The sequence below is a fragment of the Rhinichthys klamathensis genome, unplaced genomic scaffold (assembly GCF_029890125.1).
Source record: "Rhinichthys klamathensis goyatoka isolate OS25496 unplaced genomic scaffold, OSU_Roscu_1.1 h1tg000372l_1, whole genome shotgun sequence".
Taxonomy (NCBI): Eukaryota; Metazoa; Chordata; class Actinopteri; order Cypriniformes; family Leuciscidae; genus Rhinichthys; species Rhinichthys klamathensis.
This window is the reverse complement of record NW_026606879.1, coordinates 481091-500938: the sequence shown is the minus strand read 5'-3', so window position 1 is coordinate 500938 and position 19848 is coordinate 481091. Positions and strand designations below refer to the sequence as shown.

The window sequence follows — 19848 nt, the reverse complement described above, 5'->3', positions numbered from 1 at the left end:
ACTGCCAAGTTGACCTGGGGGACGATATACAACTACAAAATGGATTTTTATAGGACTAGTGATGGTAATTGAATGTGATTCAAATGAGCTGTTGTCAAATAGAGGTGGTAAAGGATCAAATTTCCAGTCATTTGAGATGAGCAGACCAGTATCCAATATCCTGGCCAGACTACTGTTGTCAGTGATATAAGTATTTGAAATGTACATGATTTCTTAATGTCTAGTGACATTTCAGGGCCATTTTATGATTAATTGAAATACATTTCTTACATACAGCTCCTTTAAACCGAGGTCCTGACTCTCTGTGGTCATTAAAAATCCCATGGCACTTCTCGTAAAATAGTTGGGGTGTAAAATTCTCTCTACTGGTCCTTATCAATCATGGCCTCCTCATAATCCCCATCAACTCAACTGGCGCAATCTCTCTCTCTCTCTGTCTCTCTCTCTCTCCTCTCCACCTATAGCTGGTGAGTGGTGAGCGCACTGGCACCGTTATACTGTGGTTGATGTGATGTCGCATCATCCAGGTATATGCTGCACACTGGTGGATGTTGAGGGGAGACCCCCTGATATGATTATAAAGCGCTTTGGGTGTACAGAAATACACAGTAAAAGTGATATATAAATACATATTCATTCATTCATTCAAATAGCAAACAAGACGCGTATGCATACATCCACATCACTATGGCGGCAACACTCACAATTACAGCCTTTGAGCCTTAGCCATTTTTGTATTAATTAATGCTATAACAACATTCATTCTTCAACACTCTCTCTAGTGCAGTGGATCTCAACCTTTTTGACTTCAAGGGCCTTGTTTAGGCCCCCTTGTGGGCCCCGCTCCCTGGTTGACAACCACTAGTGTCCAAATTAAGCTTATATTATAGATATATATGATTTAAAAAATTCACTCTGTAGTCCAGCGTAATTGTAAATCTGGGTAGAGGTTCACTTCACTATTTGTACATTTATTGCACTTACGATTAATCAAACCTGACACCAAACAATTCAAGTGCATATTAATAATGTATGTGCCCTGTTGCATAAATGATTACAAGAAATTATACAAAAAAATACAGAAATATTTTCTGCATCTGTAATTTTTGATTTTGTAAGCCTAATGGTTCCATCACATTATCATTGGCTCATGCATTTTAATGCAGAGTTGGTGTGAATATAATAAATGGTCCCACAGTGAACAACTGTCCCTTACAGCTTGCATCTGAATGTGTGCTTAAATATATTTTAGGCATATAACCTACTTCATTAACTTCATATTGACACTTTTAATCTCTTTAAACATCAAACAATTTACAGTACATCTAATCTACACTCCCCAATAAAGTTTTATATATATATTATATATATATATATAGTATACACAAGTGAATTGTAAACTCAGTGTCCCTATCAACCTCTTGTTCTTGATGTATGGTGACCTTGAGGGATTTGAAAGGCGCCTTAAATAAAATGCATTATTATTATTTTTAATAATCAACCTGAATTCACCCTATACACAATGCTTTAATAATAAGCCATTTTAAATAATAATCCATTGTAGTGTTTCTTTGAAGTATCCAATTACTACTCTAGTCAAAAAGGACAAAGAAATGAGAGGAAAACAATAAAATCCTATTGCAAATGTTCACATGGTGCATTTACTGTAACATAACAAATGCATGTGTGGTGAAGTGGCGCTTTAAGCATGACTCCGCCCCATGTATATTTACAGAGCCTTATTTAGAGTATATAAAGGGCAGCCCCAGAGTAGCGGGATATTGCGTCATCATTGTGTCACCTGGGCGTCATGGTTGCCGGTGCTCGACAGCTCTGAGTGTGAGCTGGTGTCTGTTCGGAGGTACTGATCGTACCGCTCGAGAGGGTGTTTCCTCTGCATCATTGCTGTAGTTCCAGTTTAGGAGCGATCGTACGTAGAACACGGCGTGCTGTGAGTGACTGCTGCCCTTCTGCTTGTAAATGGTATGAGAGAATGGTCTGCCGGATGTTTGAACGGAAGTCCCGCTGATCGGCCGTGAAAGTGGCCGGTTGATCGCAACACTGATTAGCCTTGACGCTGCTGTTTTGCTTGGGTGTTTTTTTTTGCTTTTTCATATTGTAATATTTGGTTTCTATTTGGAGAGTAATTGATTATTCGTTTTTTGTGTGTTCTTTTGTTTTTATTTTATTAAGTGACAGTACATTCTTTTCATGTTTATTTTGTGTTAATTGTTTTTGGCTGGCAACCTTAACAATTAATGCTGTTTTTTGTATCAATTGGTTTTCTTTCTTTTCTTTCTAGGAGCAGGGGTGACCCAAAAGTGGGCAGGCTAGCCATCCTGTGCATGGTGAATGGAAACTCCTTTTAAGAGTGCGGTGTAGGGTTTCTTGCAGTGGATTTCACTGGAGTGTGTGCTTTGGAAGTTTTGGGGCACGGTGTACTTATTGTGGGCTGATTCGAAGCCCACCGCTCAGCCTGCCCAGCTAATGGTGCGCCCCAGCTCCATGACGAGAGCCTGCATTTGTTCCCTTGTCGGACCTAGTTGCTCATATACAAATTAGCTCAAATATAAATCAGTGGCCTGGTTTTCCATATCAACTATTTTGCTGACCCTAGTGGTATTTTAAACTATTTATGATCATTGAATAAAGAGACTTTTCTGTAATCACGTCTCAGTGTTTTGTGATTGTGGGAAGGAGAACGAACTTGTGTGCCCTTTTATGGGTTTTTTTCCCCAGCTGGTTAAATGCTGGGGTGGCGTAGTCGTCATTAATTAGAGCTCTGTATGGGAGAGCGCAGCCCATCCTATATCGCTAAAAAAGAGCCACTTGCTACACATGCGTCAATTCACATATTCAATAGACCCGTCCATTGTAGCACAAATGCGCATCATTTTGTGCCTGCAATTTAATTCTGTAATGTAAAGCACAAATATGTTTCACACAAATGTAGGAATGTGTTTTGGCAGCTTGTTTATTTGAATTATAAAGTACTTCTTTGTATTTGTAGAAGGAAGGAAGGCCTTCTTCAGCAGATCAATCCCTGAATTGCATACATGCGAATCACAACAGTGTCATGAACGTGAGGCTAAAGCACTTTTTGTAAGGTGCTCTAAATAAAAAAATGAGCCTTAATAAATGGCTTAAATGTAATTATAAATGTGCCTTGAAAAATTTACAGACATTCACCTTTACATTTGAGGATACTTTTCAGACTTGATATCTTTGGGCTAATATAAAAAATCATTGATATTTGAGACTTTCTCAATATATTATATATTTGATGCATTGACAGTAGGCCTGTATGCCTGATGATGTTGACAAAGCAGATCTATCGAGACTCAAAAGTGCCCTCAAATTATGTATATGTGTCAAATATAATATCTCCCAAAAGTGAGTACACCCCTCACATTTCAGCAAATATTTTAGTATATCTTCTCAAGGGACAATACTATAGAAATGAAACTTGGATAGATTTTAGAGTAGTCAGTGTGCTGCTTGTATAGCAGTATATTTACTATCCTCTGAAAATAACTCAACATACAGTCATTATTGTCCAAATAGCTGGCAACAAAAGTGAGTACACCCTAAGTGAACATGTCAAAACTGTGTCCAAAGTGTCAATATTTTGTGTGAGCACCATTGTTATCTAGCACTGCCTTAATCCTCCTAGGCATGGATTTCACCAGAGCTGCACAGGTTGTTGCTGGGATCCTCTTCCAATCCGCCATAATGACATCACGGAGCTGCTGGATGTTAGACACATGGCACCTCTCCAGCTTGAGGAGGCCCCACAGGTGCTCAATAGGGTTCATGTCTGGAGACATACTTGGCCACTCCATCACCTTCACCTTCAGCTTCCTCAGCAAGGTAGTTGTCATCTTGGCGGTGTGTTTGGGGTCGTTATCATGCCGGTCGGCCCAGTTTCTGAAGGGAGGGCATCATGTTCTGCTTCAGAATGTTGCAGTGCATGTTGGATTCCATGTTTCCCGCAATGAAGCGCAGCTCCCCAGTGCCAGCAGCACTCATGCAGGCCCACACCATGATGCTACCACAAGACACAATGTTCTTGGTACTCCTTACCAGGGCTTCGCCACACATTCTGGACACCACCTGAGCCAAACAAGTTTATCTTAGTCTCATCAGGCCACAGGACATGGTTCCAGTAATTCATGCTCTTGGACAGGTTGCTTTCAGTAAACTGTTTGTGGGCTTTCTTGTGAGCCAGCCAGAGGCATCCTTCTGGGACGACGGCCATGCAAACCGACTTGTTGCAGTGTGTGGCGTATGATCTGAGCACTGACAAGCTGATCTTCCGCTTCTGCAACCTCTAAAGCAATGCTGACAGCACTCATGTGTCTGTTTTTTTAAGCCAGCTTCTGCACCTGACGCACAGCACGAGGACTCAACTTCTTTGATTTGACCCTTGCGAGGTCTGTTCCAAGTGGAACCCATCTTCAGGGTGTTACCAATCTTCTTATAGCCTAGGCCATCTTTGTGGAGAGCAACAATTCTAATTCTCAAATCCTTAGAGAGTTCTTTGCTATGAGGTGCCATGTTGAACATCCAGTGGTCAGTTTGAGAAAATTGTACTCAAAGCACAAATTTTAACTGCTCTAATACAAGATACACAAATTTGTATGGTCCTGTCAAGCAGACAAAAACATGAAAATGATGAATAGGACATGTGGCTTTGCATGGTTAAATGACAGCTATCACTTAGAGTGTACTCACTTTTGTTGCCAGCTATTTTGACAATAATGGCTGTATGTTGAGTTATTTTCAGAGAATAGTAAATATATACTGCTATACAAGCAGCACATTGACTACTCTAAAATATATACAAGTTTAATTTCTATAGTACTGTCCCTTGAGAAGATAACTGTTTGCTGAAATGTGAGGGGTGTACTCACTTTCGTGAAATATTGTATACACACAAACTCCTGGGGGGGGGGGGGGGGGGAGGGGGGGAATGGGGGTTGAATGGGCCATGGCAAAAATGGCACAAAAAAACAAAAGTTCAAAACAAAAACATTAGTTGTCTTTTAATGGTCTTAACCATTTTAATCTCAAATCCCTGGTCAGGAAATTATCAAGAATTGCATGAATACTGTAGATAAAGTAATACAGAATAGCCTTCCCCAACATGCAGACAGCTTTTTACAGAAGAAAGAGTCAGTGCTGTCCCACTCAATGTTAATGGCTTCAAAAAGTTCATAAGCAGTTGAAAAATGCTCCCAGTTAGTTTGAGTTTAATGTGAGAGCAAATATTCACTATAGGGTTCAAATCTGGACTCTGACCAGGCCAAAACATGAGCCTGATGGACTTGTTCTCAAGCCGCTTCTTGTTTGTCTTTGCAATTTGAGCTGGAGCATTTTGTTGAAAAATAACATCTGATCATTCCTCTTTAGATAACAGCTTTTCATTTGTGGGAAGCAAGCCAATCTGCAATAGTCTGTACTCCAAAGCATTAAAATACTTTTCACAGTGAAGTAGCTCAATAGCAGCTGAAAAGGCTCCCCACAGAATGACACCTGGAGAGGCATTTATATTTCTCACCAGATTTTTGAAGACACCAATCTAGAGCATCACCATGCAACTCTGATTTCATTGTGATTCATCACTCCACACACAATTTCCCATAATCTGCCAAAAACTTCATTTTGTCCTTTTCTGGGACAACAATGGGTTTTTATTTTTTGGTCGGGAAGTTCGGTCTGGACTCGATCCATTGAGGAGTAATTATGATCGGTTCAGAATTAGTCGGGCCAATCAAATTGCCGGGGCGGATGATGGACAGATGATCTGCAGTTACGTAATCATCACGTTATCAAAGAGCGCTTGGGTTGAACTGGTTTCCCTCAAAGATGACTGCAGCTGGAGAATTGAGATGTATAGATCCCGCTATTGCGTCTGTTGTAAAAGAAATCGACAGCGCATTCATTTTAAAAGATGAACAGAGAACTGCAATCAAGGTATTTGTCCATCGGAAAGATGTGTTTGCCGTCCTTCCTACGGGATTCGGCAAAAGTTTACTATATCAGCTGGCTCCGATGGTCGCTAAGAAGATGGGACGCAATGAAAACCCTGTGGTCGTTGTGGTTTCTCCTTTGGTCGCACTCATGGAGGACCAAGTAAAAGAAGCAACACTCATTATTTTTCTACTTCTTCCAGCGTGCGTGCAGTTGAGGTCTGTTGACAATTTGCATAGCTCATAAAAAAAAAACACTTACTGCGTTGCTCTGATTGGTTAGGTCTATCCAATTGAGTGCAGAGGTTTTTTTTTTTTCTGGTTCGGTTAAGACGCCCCATAATCAAAGCCCTATGGAGCAGTATCAGACTCACATTCTGACTAGAATATGAGTATGACGAAGACAGGCTAGGTTTTTAAAGTGCATTTGCTAAAATATTTTAATTTCCAGTAGTTTCCTGACCAATAATTTGGCATTAAAAAACGACTGTCTTTTGGTATTAAAAAACTATTGTCAGGATTTACTCAAGGCGTGGACCTTATTGCATATGCATTTGTTGGAATTTCCCTTTCAGACGCAAAATTTATGGGAGGAGATTAGTTAAATGAATCACGCAAGGTGATTTACTAAGGTTAGCACTAGTCAATTTACTGATATTTGCACCATTATTTACCGCCCCCAAAAAAGCACGTCTTAAACCAGATGCTAATTTGTATTGCTCTTGGTAGATTACGTTGGTCATTATGAAAAATAATCTGGCTGCGTCTGCATTTGTATATATATACATATAAAATACAGACGCAGCCAGATTATTTTTCATAATGACCAACGTAATTTTTATACAGTATATATACACACACTAAGAATTTTTTTTTTTTTTTGAATAATGTGTCCAATATCCTGCCAGAAAATTACCAGTACTTTTTTTCTGTCAAGTTTATGGACATGTCCTTCACAATGTTAAACTACATAAAGAGAAAGAAATAAAGAGTGTAGCTTAACCCGGATCTACCACAGAGCAACATTTATCAATAGCCTATATGTTTAAGAAACAACTCTTTAATTTTGTTATTGATATCACAATGACATTCTGACATTTCCAACATTGTCAATATGAAACTCAATGATAAATATCAGATCACTGCTTACTCCATCAAAAAACTCCTATGGGAAAAACCTATAGATGACCTTGTCTCTAAATGGGCACAAATCGCTAAAGCTATGTTCTAAAAAATATTTATACTTCCCAGAAGAGTTGTCGCACCAAATCGAGGAGCAACATCAGTATTAATTACTCGTACGTCTGTTTTCAGGCCTTCCCGCTTCGCTCTCTCCAACCACAGCTTTTCTAATATTAACATGAGTCCTGAAGCTCTTGCCCTGACAAAACTATTTATTTTCCAGTAATTTCTTCTGAGCTTTTCTCTTTTGTATTGTGTCTCATCTCTATTTCTGCAGTCTTTCTTCAGTTCAAATCACCCTCTTGATCGTTCTCTCTCCTCCACCGTAATACGCCCCATAATGCTGATTGGCTGACACGTTTGTTGTTGGTGTCTGACTAACATCCAAACAGCATATTTCAAAAACTACTGACCCCACCTTTAAGAGATAGTTATTCTATAAGAATATCCTGTAAGTTTCAAAACTAAAAACTTCCTTGTTATTCCGAAAACAGCTTTTATTGAAACCAAGGCTAGACAACACGATCTCAAAAGTGGTGACTTATGACGTCATAGGGCAGCGAAAGACCGCCTTTGCAGAAGAATATCAACGCCTACGTCTACATCACCACGTCGTTGGCAGCGTCGTGAGCGTTAGTGAATTGTGACATGAGAACGAGTAAAGATCGACACAGGATCAATAATACCATTACTTTCCAAAAGATCCTATCAACAACAATGTGAATGTCTCAGCAGTGTCAGCAGTGCATTTGTTTGTATTCAGTGCATTTCACTGTTGATTATTTGGTAGTTGCAATTTTGATGCAGGCTTTGCAAACAGATTTTTACGATATGGATCTGCCAGCAACGCCACAAACATCTAAGTAACCATGTTTATTCTAATGCCTGATCTGTGGTCAGTGATTTCTGTTGTGTAATTATTCAAGTTCAGATATATTATCTTTCTTTTCAAAATCGTTTAGCTACCCTCACAATTTAACATATCTTTAACATATCTAACATATCAAAAACAACGTTTTTGCAAAGTAGAGTGGAAAAATATTCCCAAGTCAAGTTATGCCAAGCTGATGAGACACATGCCAAAACAGAAAGATTCCTGTAATAAAATCAAAGGCTGCTTCAACTATTCAACAAGTATTAGTTCAAGGGTTTGCACCATTATGCAGTTAATCATTCCAGGTTTTTTATTTTATTGAGTGAAAAGGTAGATTTTTTAAACCCACTGTACCAAAATTATATCAATATAAAGGAACAAACACAGGGGGAATTCATTAAAGCATATTGTATAATTTAATGCTTTTCTTTGTCAATGTCATACACAACTTTTTCCTGGCTCCAGAGACTCCTCTCACCCTGGGTGTCAGATATTCCTCTGATCTCAGGATGTGAGAAGAGGCAAGAAGTGCTTTAAAATTAAACCAGACCACAGGATCTCTTACTTTATCCAGTTGGATGTTGCATTCTGCAGAGAATAGTGTGATGCAGTTCAGACAGCTGTAGGAGATTGCAAGCTGTTGTCTCAGTTTCATTAATGAAGCTCTCAGTTTCATTAATGTCTTCAGGAGCATTTGAGCAGATCAGACATGCCGTGGGTGTCAGTCGACAGTAATTGTTTCCAGCACAATGCAGAGAACACTAATGAGCCATGTCGGCTATCACTGCCCTTAAGCTGTTATCAATTGTCTGCGATCATTGTTACACTGTCGAAGGTTAGCAAAGCCTGACCTACGCTATGCAAAAGACCACAGTTCTGTCATACTGTCGGACTATAAAGGTAAGAATGAAATGGTCTCTTCTTTACTCCAATTGCCGCATTTTAGCGGTGCTAACCCCACTTCTAAATTACAAGTATGAAACATTCCTTTACCTAGGGTTAAAAGTGGGCTTTAGAACAATAACCCAGGGTTATGTGCAGTGTAAAAAGGCCCTTGTGAAACGTTCCTTTACATTTTGGGGTTTAGTATAGCAGTAAGCTGGGGTTTTTATTGAAGAACAGAATTGAGAAGAATACCAAGTGAAATGAAGACATTCAATAAGGGAAAGATGAATGTTGAACATGATAAAAAAAGAGTACATAACAGAGTAATGCTTCACTTCTGGATATAATAAATACCACCTAAGCAGTATTTTTGTTTGAAATATTGTCTATAGCATTAGAAAAGGTTTTCCACAGGTGTGTTTGATCTTCAAACGTACTGGTATTATATAACAAATCTCTCAGTGCTAAAGATAGAAACCTACAGTATTAGTTTACAGAGCTGGACATAAATGAGAGATTGTGAAGCAATAACATCAGGATGATGGCTAAACCACAGCTCTGATCCACTGTAGTCTTGCTCTTCACCCCTGCACGCTCAGACAGACATGTGCTTTCACCACACAAACACTGTTTATTGTTCATTTATACACAGTGATAAAGCACTGAAAGACCTAATCACTCTCTCATTATACTATGTTGTAGGCTATATGCATTTACCAGGAAAATTACTGCAATGACAGATGTGACCGCTCACAGATAACATGTTTACATAAAAGGCGAGAACATTCAGTATTATGCTACAAATTCATTTAGCCTGCTTTTTATCATTGGTCATGTCTGCTCTTTGCTCTGGTGTAATAAATACAATCTGTGAGAAACATTAATGCAGAGTCACCATCTGCCGTATGGAAAATGTAATCGTAAATAAAGTCATTCTCTTGCTTGAAACATCTGTACAGCATTTCCCCTGTTTAATGTGCTCGTTTGTGGTAAAGGTTAAAATCCAGATTTGTTTTTTAAAAAAGTCCAGTTTCAGACTTAGGCATAACCCCCAGAAGGAACCCTGTTTGTTTCTGTGTCTCTGCCCTGACAGACTTAAACCATGGGCCTTGATTTTTACCCTCGAGTTACATACCAACCAGACATCAACAAATCTGAACAACAATAACTTTCAAAAGCCCCGTAAGCTTTTCAGCTTACAAAACTAAATAAATATGGCATTTTCTTGGTTATTCCCCTTGATCGTAATACATTAGACATTTTCCACCAGCACAGTATTTTCTGACCAGTGTACCAGGTGAGTTTACATATGAATTCTGATACACAGTCATACGGCACTGAGATAATTTTTTTTGTATCCCTTTCCAATTTTAATGTTTGTACATTCCAGCCAAGCTGCATTAGTAGGGGAAAAATGACTATGTAAGTGAGTCATTGAATCATCCAATGAACCTATTTGATCACAAAACAGATAGAAGGATGGAAACCTCACTATTTTGTGTTGCTCAATTGTAGATTCTGCTTTGACATTGTTTGGACATATTTTTGCTGATGGAGCAAAAACTGACAAAGTAATTGGTATTTTGTAAAAAATCTGATTTACGCAATACTAACTATTTGTTTATTTAACTTTTGCATTAAAAAAATCACATTCACTCACAATTGTGCTGCTGGTCCCAGTATTTGCATGGCTGTGAATTACCACAGTATTTGGAACACCACTCTTCCATGTAATATTTAAAATGCATTTTTTGTCTGGTTTAAAAAAATTAAGAACATGCTATAAGAATTCTGAAAACCTCTTTTGACTAACTGAATCCAGGAGTCTACAGTCCTCTATTCATTGGTAGTTTGTAAAGGAGGTTTATATTGGCCTCAGCCTCAGATGTTGCAGCCTTTGTATGAATCGAGTTATGAAATCATTATGTCTGTAAATCTGAGTCCATTCATGTTGCTGTTAAATGAGTCATGTTTATCTGTATTCAACTGATATCCTTTTTTTTTTGTACATGCTTACCCAAGTATGTTGGCTGTCACCTCATTGAAGTTTTATTCAAGATGTAGCCACTTCAAACTTCCATTATATTTACAATACAGTCAGGATGTAATGCAATCACAGCATGCAAACAAGAAAAAAAAACTTGTATTCAATGTGCATTAATTCAACGCAATTGCATATTCCCAATCACTTGATTTAAAAAAAAATTGCACATCATATACGGGACATTAGGTTGTGTAGTATGTACATTGCCTTAGACTAGAGCACCAGTCTACCAATAGTCTCCAATTCTCACAGCGAATGTAAGGTTCAAGATAGTTGATAAGGTGGTTTAATAGTAATCGTAATTGACATTGGCCCCGTGTCTGTAGGAGCCAGGGTCCTGTTGGCTCATAGGTGCATTCTCATCATGATGATGCTGCCGGCCCTGGTCATTTGATCTGGCCTGGTCCATCCAATAGGAAAGATCAGTCTCAAGTCTCTGGAAATACATAAATGTTGAATGAGAGCGGATATTGCACTGTATGGGAAAAGATTTAGGTTACATTTGGGTTTTGTTTTTTGCGCAGACACAACAGAGATGGACAGCAAATGAATGAGTACACATTGCAGACCAGGCTCACACTAAAAGTGTCACAACTAAACATGTCAGGAGCACATGCACTTACAGTGACATGGCACCACAGCTCAGGGGCCGTATTCACAAAGAATTGTATCTTACCACTAGGAGTACTCCTAAATCGCACTAAAATATTTTAGCTAGGAGTTTTCTCTTAAAAGTTATTCACAGCGCCTTTCAGACCTACTCTTAGTAAGGAAAAATGACAACTCCTAAACTAAGAGTGAGTCTTCGTTGCTATGGATGACGTCACTTCTCATGCACGAGCTTCCTCGCAATCATCACGGTGATTGGTTGATGACAGGGCCATCATGCGGAGCATAACACAGACGCAACAAATCATGGAATTACGACATCTAAATATGTCTGTGTCCTACACAAAATAATAATAGTAATGTCATCGAAATGCATATATAATGACATGTTTGTGCAGGCCCCAGTGAAGTGTAATTCTAAAAAGGCAGAGAGAGAGAAAAGTCGTGAATTAAAATAAATTAAATCAAGGTAGCCTAATACCCTAATGAAAACCTCCACTTGCCTAATAATGAAAAACAACACTTGCATTAACACTTGCTTGGTTAATTGACATCCTATTAGCCTAAATAGACTACTTAAAGCAAGGAAATGTTGCTCTTATTGATGTAATGTAATAGTTGAATGACAGTGGTTTATGAAGTCGCCAAAACGTAAAAGAAAGCCCAACTGGACGCAGGATCAGTTACTGCTGCTGGCCGAGTCGGTGCAAAAAAAAAAAAAAAAAAAAAAAAAATAATAAAAGTGAAATTCGGCACTGGGATATCAAGCAAAACTAAGCGTGAGAATGGGAGAGTATTTGTTTGCAGATCAATGCCGCATTCCCGCTTGTGTCGCGGACCCCGGACGACTGCGAGAGGCGGTGGTGTGCGCTACGATCCTTTGTGAATAGGTCTTTGTGAGTTAGGAGTCCTCTCGACTTCTTTTAAGCTGTCCCAGACTTAGGTGCTACTTTTAGGGCTAAAATGCTTCGTGAATTACTCTTAGTGAAAAAAATTAGGAGGCCTAAAGTTAGGAGTGACACGCCCATTATTTTTAGGAGTTGCTCCTAAATTCGCCAGTTAGGAGCTACTTTTAGCCTTAAAATTCTTTGTGAATACGGCCCCTGGTTATATATATATATATATATATATATATAGGGACAGTTCACCTATTGAATCATTTACAGTACTCATCCAACTCATGACCTTCTTTCTTGCATGGAACACAAAAGGAGAAATATTGGAAAAAAATTGCAAAGATTGTGGACTGGAGCTTCAAAAAGGACACAAAAGCACCATAAACATATGATAAAAGTAGTCAACATGACTTAAAGTGCTCCTATTATCAATTTTTGTTATTACCTTTCATGTAGCATGCAATTTAGCTGTTTGTGAATGTAAAAGGTCCTCAAAGTTTCAAAGATCAAAGTGCACAGATCTAAATGTCTAATTTGGAGTCGTTGTCTCCTAAAAGAAATAACCGATTATGAACTGCCTGAAATTGAAGTCGTCAGTAATTTCAGTCTTACTTCCTCCATGAACCTATGGAGGGTTGTAACAAATGTGCATAACAACAATCTATGGTCTTCATTGGCTTCCAGCGAAACATTATATAGGCCTACTTTGACCCACCCTCAAAAGTTAGTTCTGGAGCTGAGGCCTGGAAGAGTTTGGTGCATGCTGTTGACATGCCTAGAAGATGCTGTTTTCTGCATTTTGCATGCACTTCCAAAGGATGAGGACTTGGGCTCGAATTGATATGGTAAAACTCATAACGCATAACGTCACCATTTTCACAAATTCATGTTTTTGTAGTTAACACTAAGATGATAAAGGTATCGTTTTCAAAAACTTGCAGAAAACTTGTAAATGAATGGCCAAAACAAATAAAAAAGTTTTCAGTTTTTAGTTGAAAACTGTTGTGTAAATGGCCCCTCAGAAAAAAAACAAGTAAATTATTAAAAAATGTGTGGTTAGGCCACCAACATGAATGTTCGGCATGAATAGTCAATCAGTTTATCACTGAAAGTCATCCGTTTAGTTAGTGTTATAGTTTGCATCAATAGTCAACGACGCTCCACTAATCACACAGTGCAGTGTTCAAAGCACACTAGGTTTATCTGAGACATCACCCTGTTCTCATTATAACTATATTTAGGCTCAGCTTCATTTGAAATTTGCTGATAATTACTTGACATCCAGTGGTTATATCAAAAAAATATTCAGTGTGAATATTTAATGTACTTCGATTCTCTTCGAGATAAAACGATGAGGCAGACTGCATTTGATAGTGTTATGACAATTGACATAAGCTATTTGACATCATTTGTGTGATTACTGTTTTACTTACTGCCTCATCATAGCCCATGTTCATGAATTGCTGGATCCACTGCTGGACGTCGGGACGGCTTCGGTCCCACACGTTTCTCTTAGTCCTGTGAAGAGCTGACAGAAACTGTTTAGCCTTGGACTGCGACACTGCGATCTGTGCTTTAGGCTTGGCTTCCAGCTCCTTTGCTGTGTGAAGAGAACAGGAAACATTCAAGGCCAGAGTCAGAGGCACGTCCTGATTTTGCTGACATGTTACTGGGTCAACATAATTTTTTTTATCCTGGAACAACATTCCAGTCCGAAAATGTAATCATAACCATATCCCTACCCCTAAACCTAACCCTATTCATAAGTTATCCCTAAAATAAGAGGGAAATGATAGGTGAATAACACTGATATTGAAGCACCTATCCCTGGCTGTAAGCCTAAGCTTGATATAAACTGTAAACTTTCCTTCAAATCTTGATTGGAATGCTGATCCAGGAACATGTTGCACTTGGTGGTTCTGTGAGACGGAGACTTCAAGTCTTGTTGTACTATTTAAACAGACCAGGAGTTTTTAAACGCTTAGTTCAACCAAAAATGAAAATGAAAAATTTGCTGTCATCAATTACTCACTCACATGTCGTTCTAAACCTGTCAGACTTTCGTTCATCTTCATGACACAAATGAAGATATTTTAAATGAAATCTGAGATATTTATGTTCCTCCATTGAAAGTAAATTCACCCAAAACTCACACTTCAAAACGTTCACAAAGAGATTGTAAAATAAATCCACATGAATCGAGCAGTTTAATCCAAGTTTTCTGAATAGACACAATCACTTACATACACATTAATCACATATAAACATTGATCAGCGAGTACATAGAGCACTCAAATTTGGTAAACAGAAGCTCAAGCATGCTTGCTTGATGTGCGACAACTAATGAGGTTCATTCTCGTATGTCACACCATATTAGAGCTTCCGCAAGAACCAATGAAATTCTCACGTGTCAACCAAGTACAGTTGAGTTTCCATTTACCATATACAAGTACTCTATGTATGTTCACTGATCAGTGTTTCTATGTAAATAAAAGCCTAATTTAATCGGTTTATCATATGCAGGATCCACGTCTCTTCAGAAACCACTTGATTCATATGGATTTATTTTACAATCTCTTTATGAACGCTTTGAACCGTTTTTGAGTTTTGAGTGAATTGACTTTCAGTTGGGGAATCAGAAATCTCTCAGATTTCATTAAAATATCTTCATCCGTGTTTCAAAGATGAACAAAAGGAATGACATGAGGGTAAGTGATGACAGAATTTAAATTTTTGGGTGAACTATCCTTTTAACCCTATAATGCATAAAGGGGGTCAAACTGAGTCAGCATGCTGTGATTTTTTTATATTTTATCTACGACAACATTATTTGATTGATATTCCATGAATTCTTTTTAAAAAAAAAGTTTTTTCTGACCCTCATCAATGTCATTTTCAGATTTCTTGGTCATAGGAGGGGGGTATATATATATATATATATATATACACTCACCGGCCACTTTATTAGGTACACCTGTCCAACTGCTCGTTAACACTTAATTTCTAAGCAGCCAATCACATGGCGGCAACTCAGTGCATTTAGGCATGTAGACATGGTCAAGACAATCTCCTGCAGTTCAAACCGAGCATCAGTATGGGGAAGAAAGTTGATTTGAGTGACTTTGAACGTGGCATGATTGTTGGTGCCAGAAGGGCTGGTCTGAGTATTTCAGAAACTGCTAATCTACTGGGATTTTCACGCACAACCATCTCTAGGGTTTACAGAGAATGGTCCGAAAAAGAAAAAACATCCAGTGAGCGGCAGTTCTGTGGGCGGAAATGCCTTGTTGATGCCAGAGGTCAGAGGAGAATGGCCAGACTGGTTCGAGCTGATAGAAGGGCAACAGTGACTGAAATAACCACTCGTTACAACCGAGGTATGCAGCAAAGCATTTGTGAAGCCACAACACGCACAACCTTGAGGCGGATGGGCTACAACAGGAGAAGACTCCACCGGGTACCACTCATCTCCACTACAAATAGGAAAAAGAGGCTACAATTTGCAAGAGCTCACCAAAATTGAACAGTTGAAGACTGGAAAAATGTTGCCTGGTCTGATGAGTCTCGATTTCTGTTGAGACATTCAGATGTTAGAGTCAGAATTTGGCGTAAACAGAATGAGAACATGGAACCATCATGCCTTGTTACCACTGTGCAGGCTGGTGGTGGTGGTGTAATGGTGTGGGGGATGTTTTCCTGGCACACTTTAGGCCCCTTAGTGCCAATTGGGCATCGTTTAAATGCCACGGCCTACCTGAGCATTGTTTCTGACCATGTCCATCCCTTTATGGCCACCATGTACCCATCCTCTGATGGCTACTTCCACCATGTCACAAAGCTCTAATCATTTCAAATTGGTTTCTTGAACATGACAATGAGTTCACTGTACTAAAATGGCCTCCACAGTCACCAGATCTCAACCCAATAGAGCATCTTTGGGATGTGGTGGAACGGGAGATTCGCATCATGGATGTGCAGCCGACAAATCTGCGGCAACTGTGTGATGCCATCATGTCAATATGGACCAAACTCCCTGAGGAATGCTTCCAGCACCTTGTTGAATCTATGCCACGAAGAATTGAGGCAGTTCTGAAGGCAAAAGGGGGTCCAACCCGTTACTAGCATGGGGTACCTAATAAAGTGGCCGGTGAGTGTATATATATGTATATATTTTTTTTTTATCACAACCCCAAGGCAGTCAAATTGATCAATATTTTGAGTCAGCAAAGTATTTTGGGATACATTTTTTGTCAAAAATAATATTTATTTTCTTAGGATTAGGTAAAAAATCTCTTGTAATTTTTTTTTTGCTCTGAGCCAAGAAATTGCCTCAGACACCAACCCCGTGTCTGAATACATATATCTCACTGCTATATAGGTGAAAAGAATCATGTAAAATGAATAGTATGTCTGAATATACATTATTAATACCACAGCAGGCAAATAATAAGTATCCGTATGACCTACTACTTCTGCCATGAGTCACATCCAATGGACACTTTACTATCCATAGACCATGGGAGAGGAGTTGTGAATGGCTGAGAAATTACACAACTCACTCTATAGCTCACATGACAAAGCTAACAGTAACATATATAGTAACATACCCAACTGCATTCATACTACACACATTCATGCAATATTTCAATATTTCACATTCAATATTTATATGTGGTTTCAGATGCAGTAGATGAGAAAGGTCACAAGGACAGCTGAAGGCCCAAATAAAGGAAGAGGTGCAAACTACATAAAATACAACTACATTTTAAAAAGAATAAATTATATATTTTGTAATGCATATATAGCCTACAAGGAAAGTGGAAAAATTAACATGTTTGATATATTAAAACATTTGTGCATCATCAATTATTTTTAATAATACGACACATATTTACCTACAAGAAAACCATTAATTCCAATGCGGGTCTTTTTGACCCCCTTTATGCATTCATGTAGTTTTTTTTTTTTTTTGGTTCATGCATTCTAAAAGAGCAGGCCCCAGATCACTTTAAAAAAAGAAACGTGTGTTTTAAGCACAGAGGATGATGACAGCCTAAAGCGACAGCACCCCTGCCCAATTATCTTGCTCTGACGATGACACTTAGAGACTCTGACCTGATCTACAGCCCAAAGCTTCCGCACCTCCATGTTATAAATATCAGCGATGCCTTTAGTTTATAATCATCCATGTTATCTTCCCTTGGAACATATCAGCCATCAATCTCTGTCAGTTTTGGAGGTCAGAAGCTGATTTATGGACAAGTGTGAAGAAATTGATGGAGAAAAAGGCATCAGGAGGGCATCAGGCTATAATTAAAGATTTATGGGAAAGGACTAAGGATTTACTAGGTGGAATATGCTGGTAGAATGAGAGAGTTAATAAACCATATATCATTAAAATGTTTAAAATGGATTCTGATATTATCATACCATCTTGTTTCATGAGGATCCTGTGAAGTCTTCTCTCGGATGAACCACCTAAAAAAGCAAACAATGTTGTTTAAATATGTTGAAATAGATTGATTTATATCATAAACGTAGGCCCAATATTTAATAAGACTGTAAGTAATTCCATAAATGGTGTCATCCTATATACCTCATACCACATCTGTCTGTCTCTCTTTACATTCTTTACAAACACCGCAAAATAACAGTAGAGTTATCTGTAATATCAATATCAGTTGTGTCAGCTTAAAATATATTGACACCCATATGGAAATCATAGTTGACTGAACCTTACTGCATTCTTTTTAGATTTTCTTTATAATTATGCTTTAAAACTGTCTCTGTGTCAGAGACCATAAGTTTTAGAGGAAGTCAACAAACTTTGGGATGGTCCCAAATGTTCCCCACTATTCAGGTGAACACAAACAAATCCTACAAAGAATAAAAGTTGTCAAATTAAATGGCTTCAAAATTTTGGGGCGTTGCCCACAATGACTAACTAATAAAAAAAAAACATATATCTTCAGAAGTCCAAGCTTCAAAACACTTAATACATACTGTAAACCAGCGGTGCCCAATCCTGTTCCTGGAAATCTACCTTCCTGAAAGGTTCAGCTGGATCTGAATTCTGCGAGTATGTAGATCTCCAGGAACAGGGATTGAGCTACACTGCTGTAAACAACAGGACATTCTAGGCCAAATTCTTCCTATAGGGGGCACTGAAATTTACCATGCATATTCTTGTTCAAGTGGTTACTTTACCTAATATTATCAAACAGACAAAGGAACAAAAATAAAGGGGGGAAAATGAGCCAATCAAAGTTCAACAGACAATACATTCATTTTTGACTGGCCAATGAAACAACTGAAACAATCTGAAATCAGAAACACGCCAAATTTCATACATTTGTTGTGCAAGGGGTGCTATATCAAAGATGTGCAACTGTGATTTAGAAAGTTCAAATGACCAAACGATCAAGTACAGCATTTACAACATCTGAATTTCATCTATATGAAAATTTTGCAATTTTGGTTCTCCACACATGCTTGACCCCTGATAATTGCAGCTTGTCGCTATATTAATGTTTATGTTTCCAGATTCCCTTTTTATACAATGTAGAGTTGACATGTTACAAAAGGAATATTTTTCAATTTTTGAAAATTTAAATAGAAAATGTATTTTAAATAACATAGGCCTACTGTAAAATATGTTATGTTATGCTCAATTAAATGTTGTTGTAAAGGTAATTGTAAATATGTTTAAAAAATGAAATATGTTCAGTTCTAAAATGCAATGCAATTGATCCATATTCTTGCTAAATGAAACTCATGGGACACCATGGGGCATGGTTAATCATGCATTGTAAAACGAGATTGAGTTCAAAGTCTAACATTTTTCCATGCCTTTGCATTTTGTCACATTTCACAAAACCTGTTTACAAGGCTTGTAAGTTCACTATACACCCTCATTAACTAAAGAAGTCACTTCTGAAATGTGGTGTCTGAAAGCCCAAACGCACTATGGAAAGCCTTAAATGACATACCTGAGGGTGAGCAGACAGACAGGATGCTTATGAGAAGGACGGCTTGCACACCGAGGCTGTGGAGTGACATGCTGTTGTTCTATCAGATGTGGCTGCACTGTGTGGTGTGGAAGGATTTGGTCTCTGGTGAGATGAACAACGAGGCACCATCCTGGATGAACAGGCAAACATTCCTACAGGCGACCTGTTAGCTCTTGTGGAGGAATGTCTGCAGGAAGCCAACAGAAAGCCCCCTACCTCTACAAACCACAGTGTGCATGATGTTTTATTGCTTGTACCGGTTGATTCAAGGTCTCAAGTTTTTAAGTAAACTAAATTTTGGTAACACTTTACAATAAGGTTTATTAGTTAACATTAGTTAACTATCTTAGTTAGCATGAAATAAGAATGAACAATA

At 38.4% G+C, this 19848-nt stretch overlaps 1 protein-coding gene across 1 annotated transcript; it reads right to left on the bottom strand.

Moving 5' to 3' along the window:
- Positions 1 to 11099: 11099 nt before the first annotated feature.
- ecrg4b (ECRG4 augurin precursor b) lies at positions 11100 to 19554 on the bottom strand. The gene is made up of 4 exons (XM_056233608.1): positions 19452 to 19554; positions 17893 to 17940; positions 13896 to 14062; positions 11100 to 11393 (listed from the first exon to the last, which is right to left on the bottom strand). Exons 1-4 carry the CDS (start codon positions 19519 to 19521, stop codon positions 11244 to 11246), a joined length of 435 nt encoding a protein of 144 aa, XP_056089583.1. The 5' UTR covers positions 19522 to 19554; the 3' UTR covers positions 11100 to 11243.
- Positions 19555 to 19848: the final 294 nt, after the last annotated feature.

Bases quoted from the DNA above. Each gene is read 5' to 3' on its own strand.
- ecrg4b (XM_056233608.1), bottom strand. From the start codon at position 19,521: ATGTCACTCCACAGCCTCGGTGTGCAAGCCGTCCTTCTCATAAGCATC. The intron at 17,941-19,451 runs GTATGTCATTTA...TTGCTTTTTTAG, and splicing joins GTCTGTCTGCTCACCCTCAG to GTGGTTCATCCGAGAGAAGA. The intron at 14,063-17,892 runs GTATGATAATAT...CTCTTCACACAG, and splicing joins GATCCTCATGAAACAAGATG to CAAAGGAGCTGGAAGCCAAG.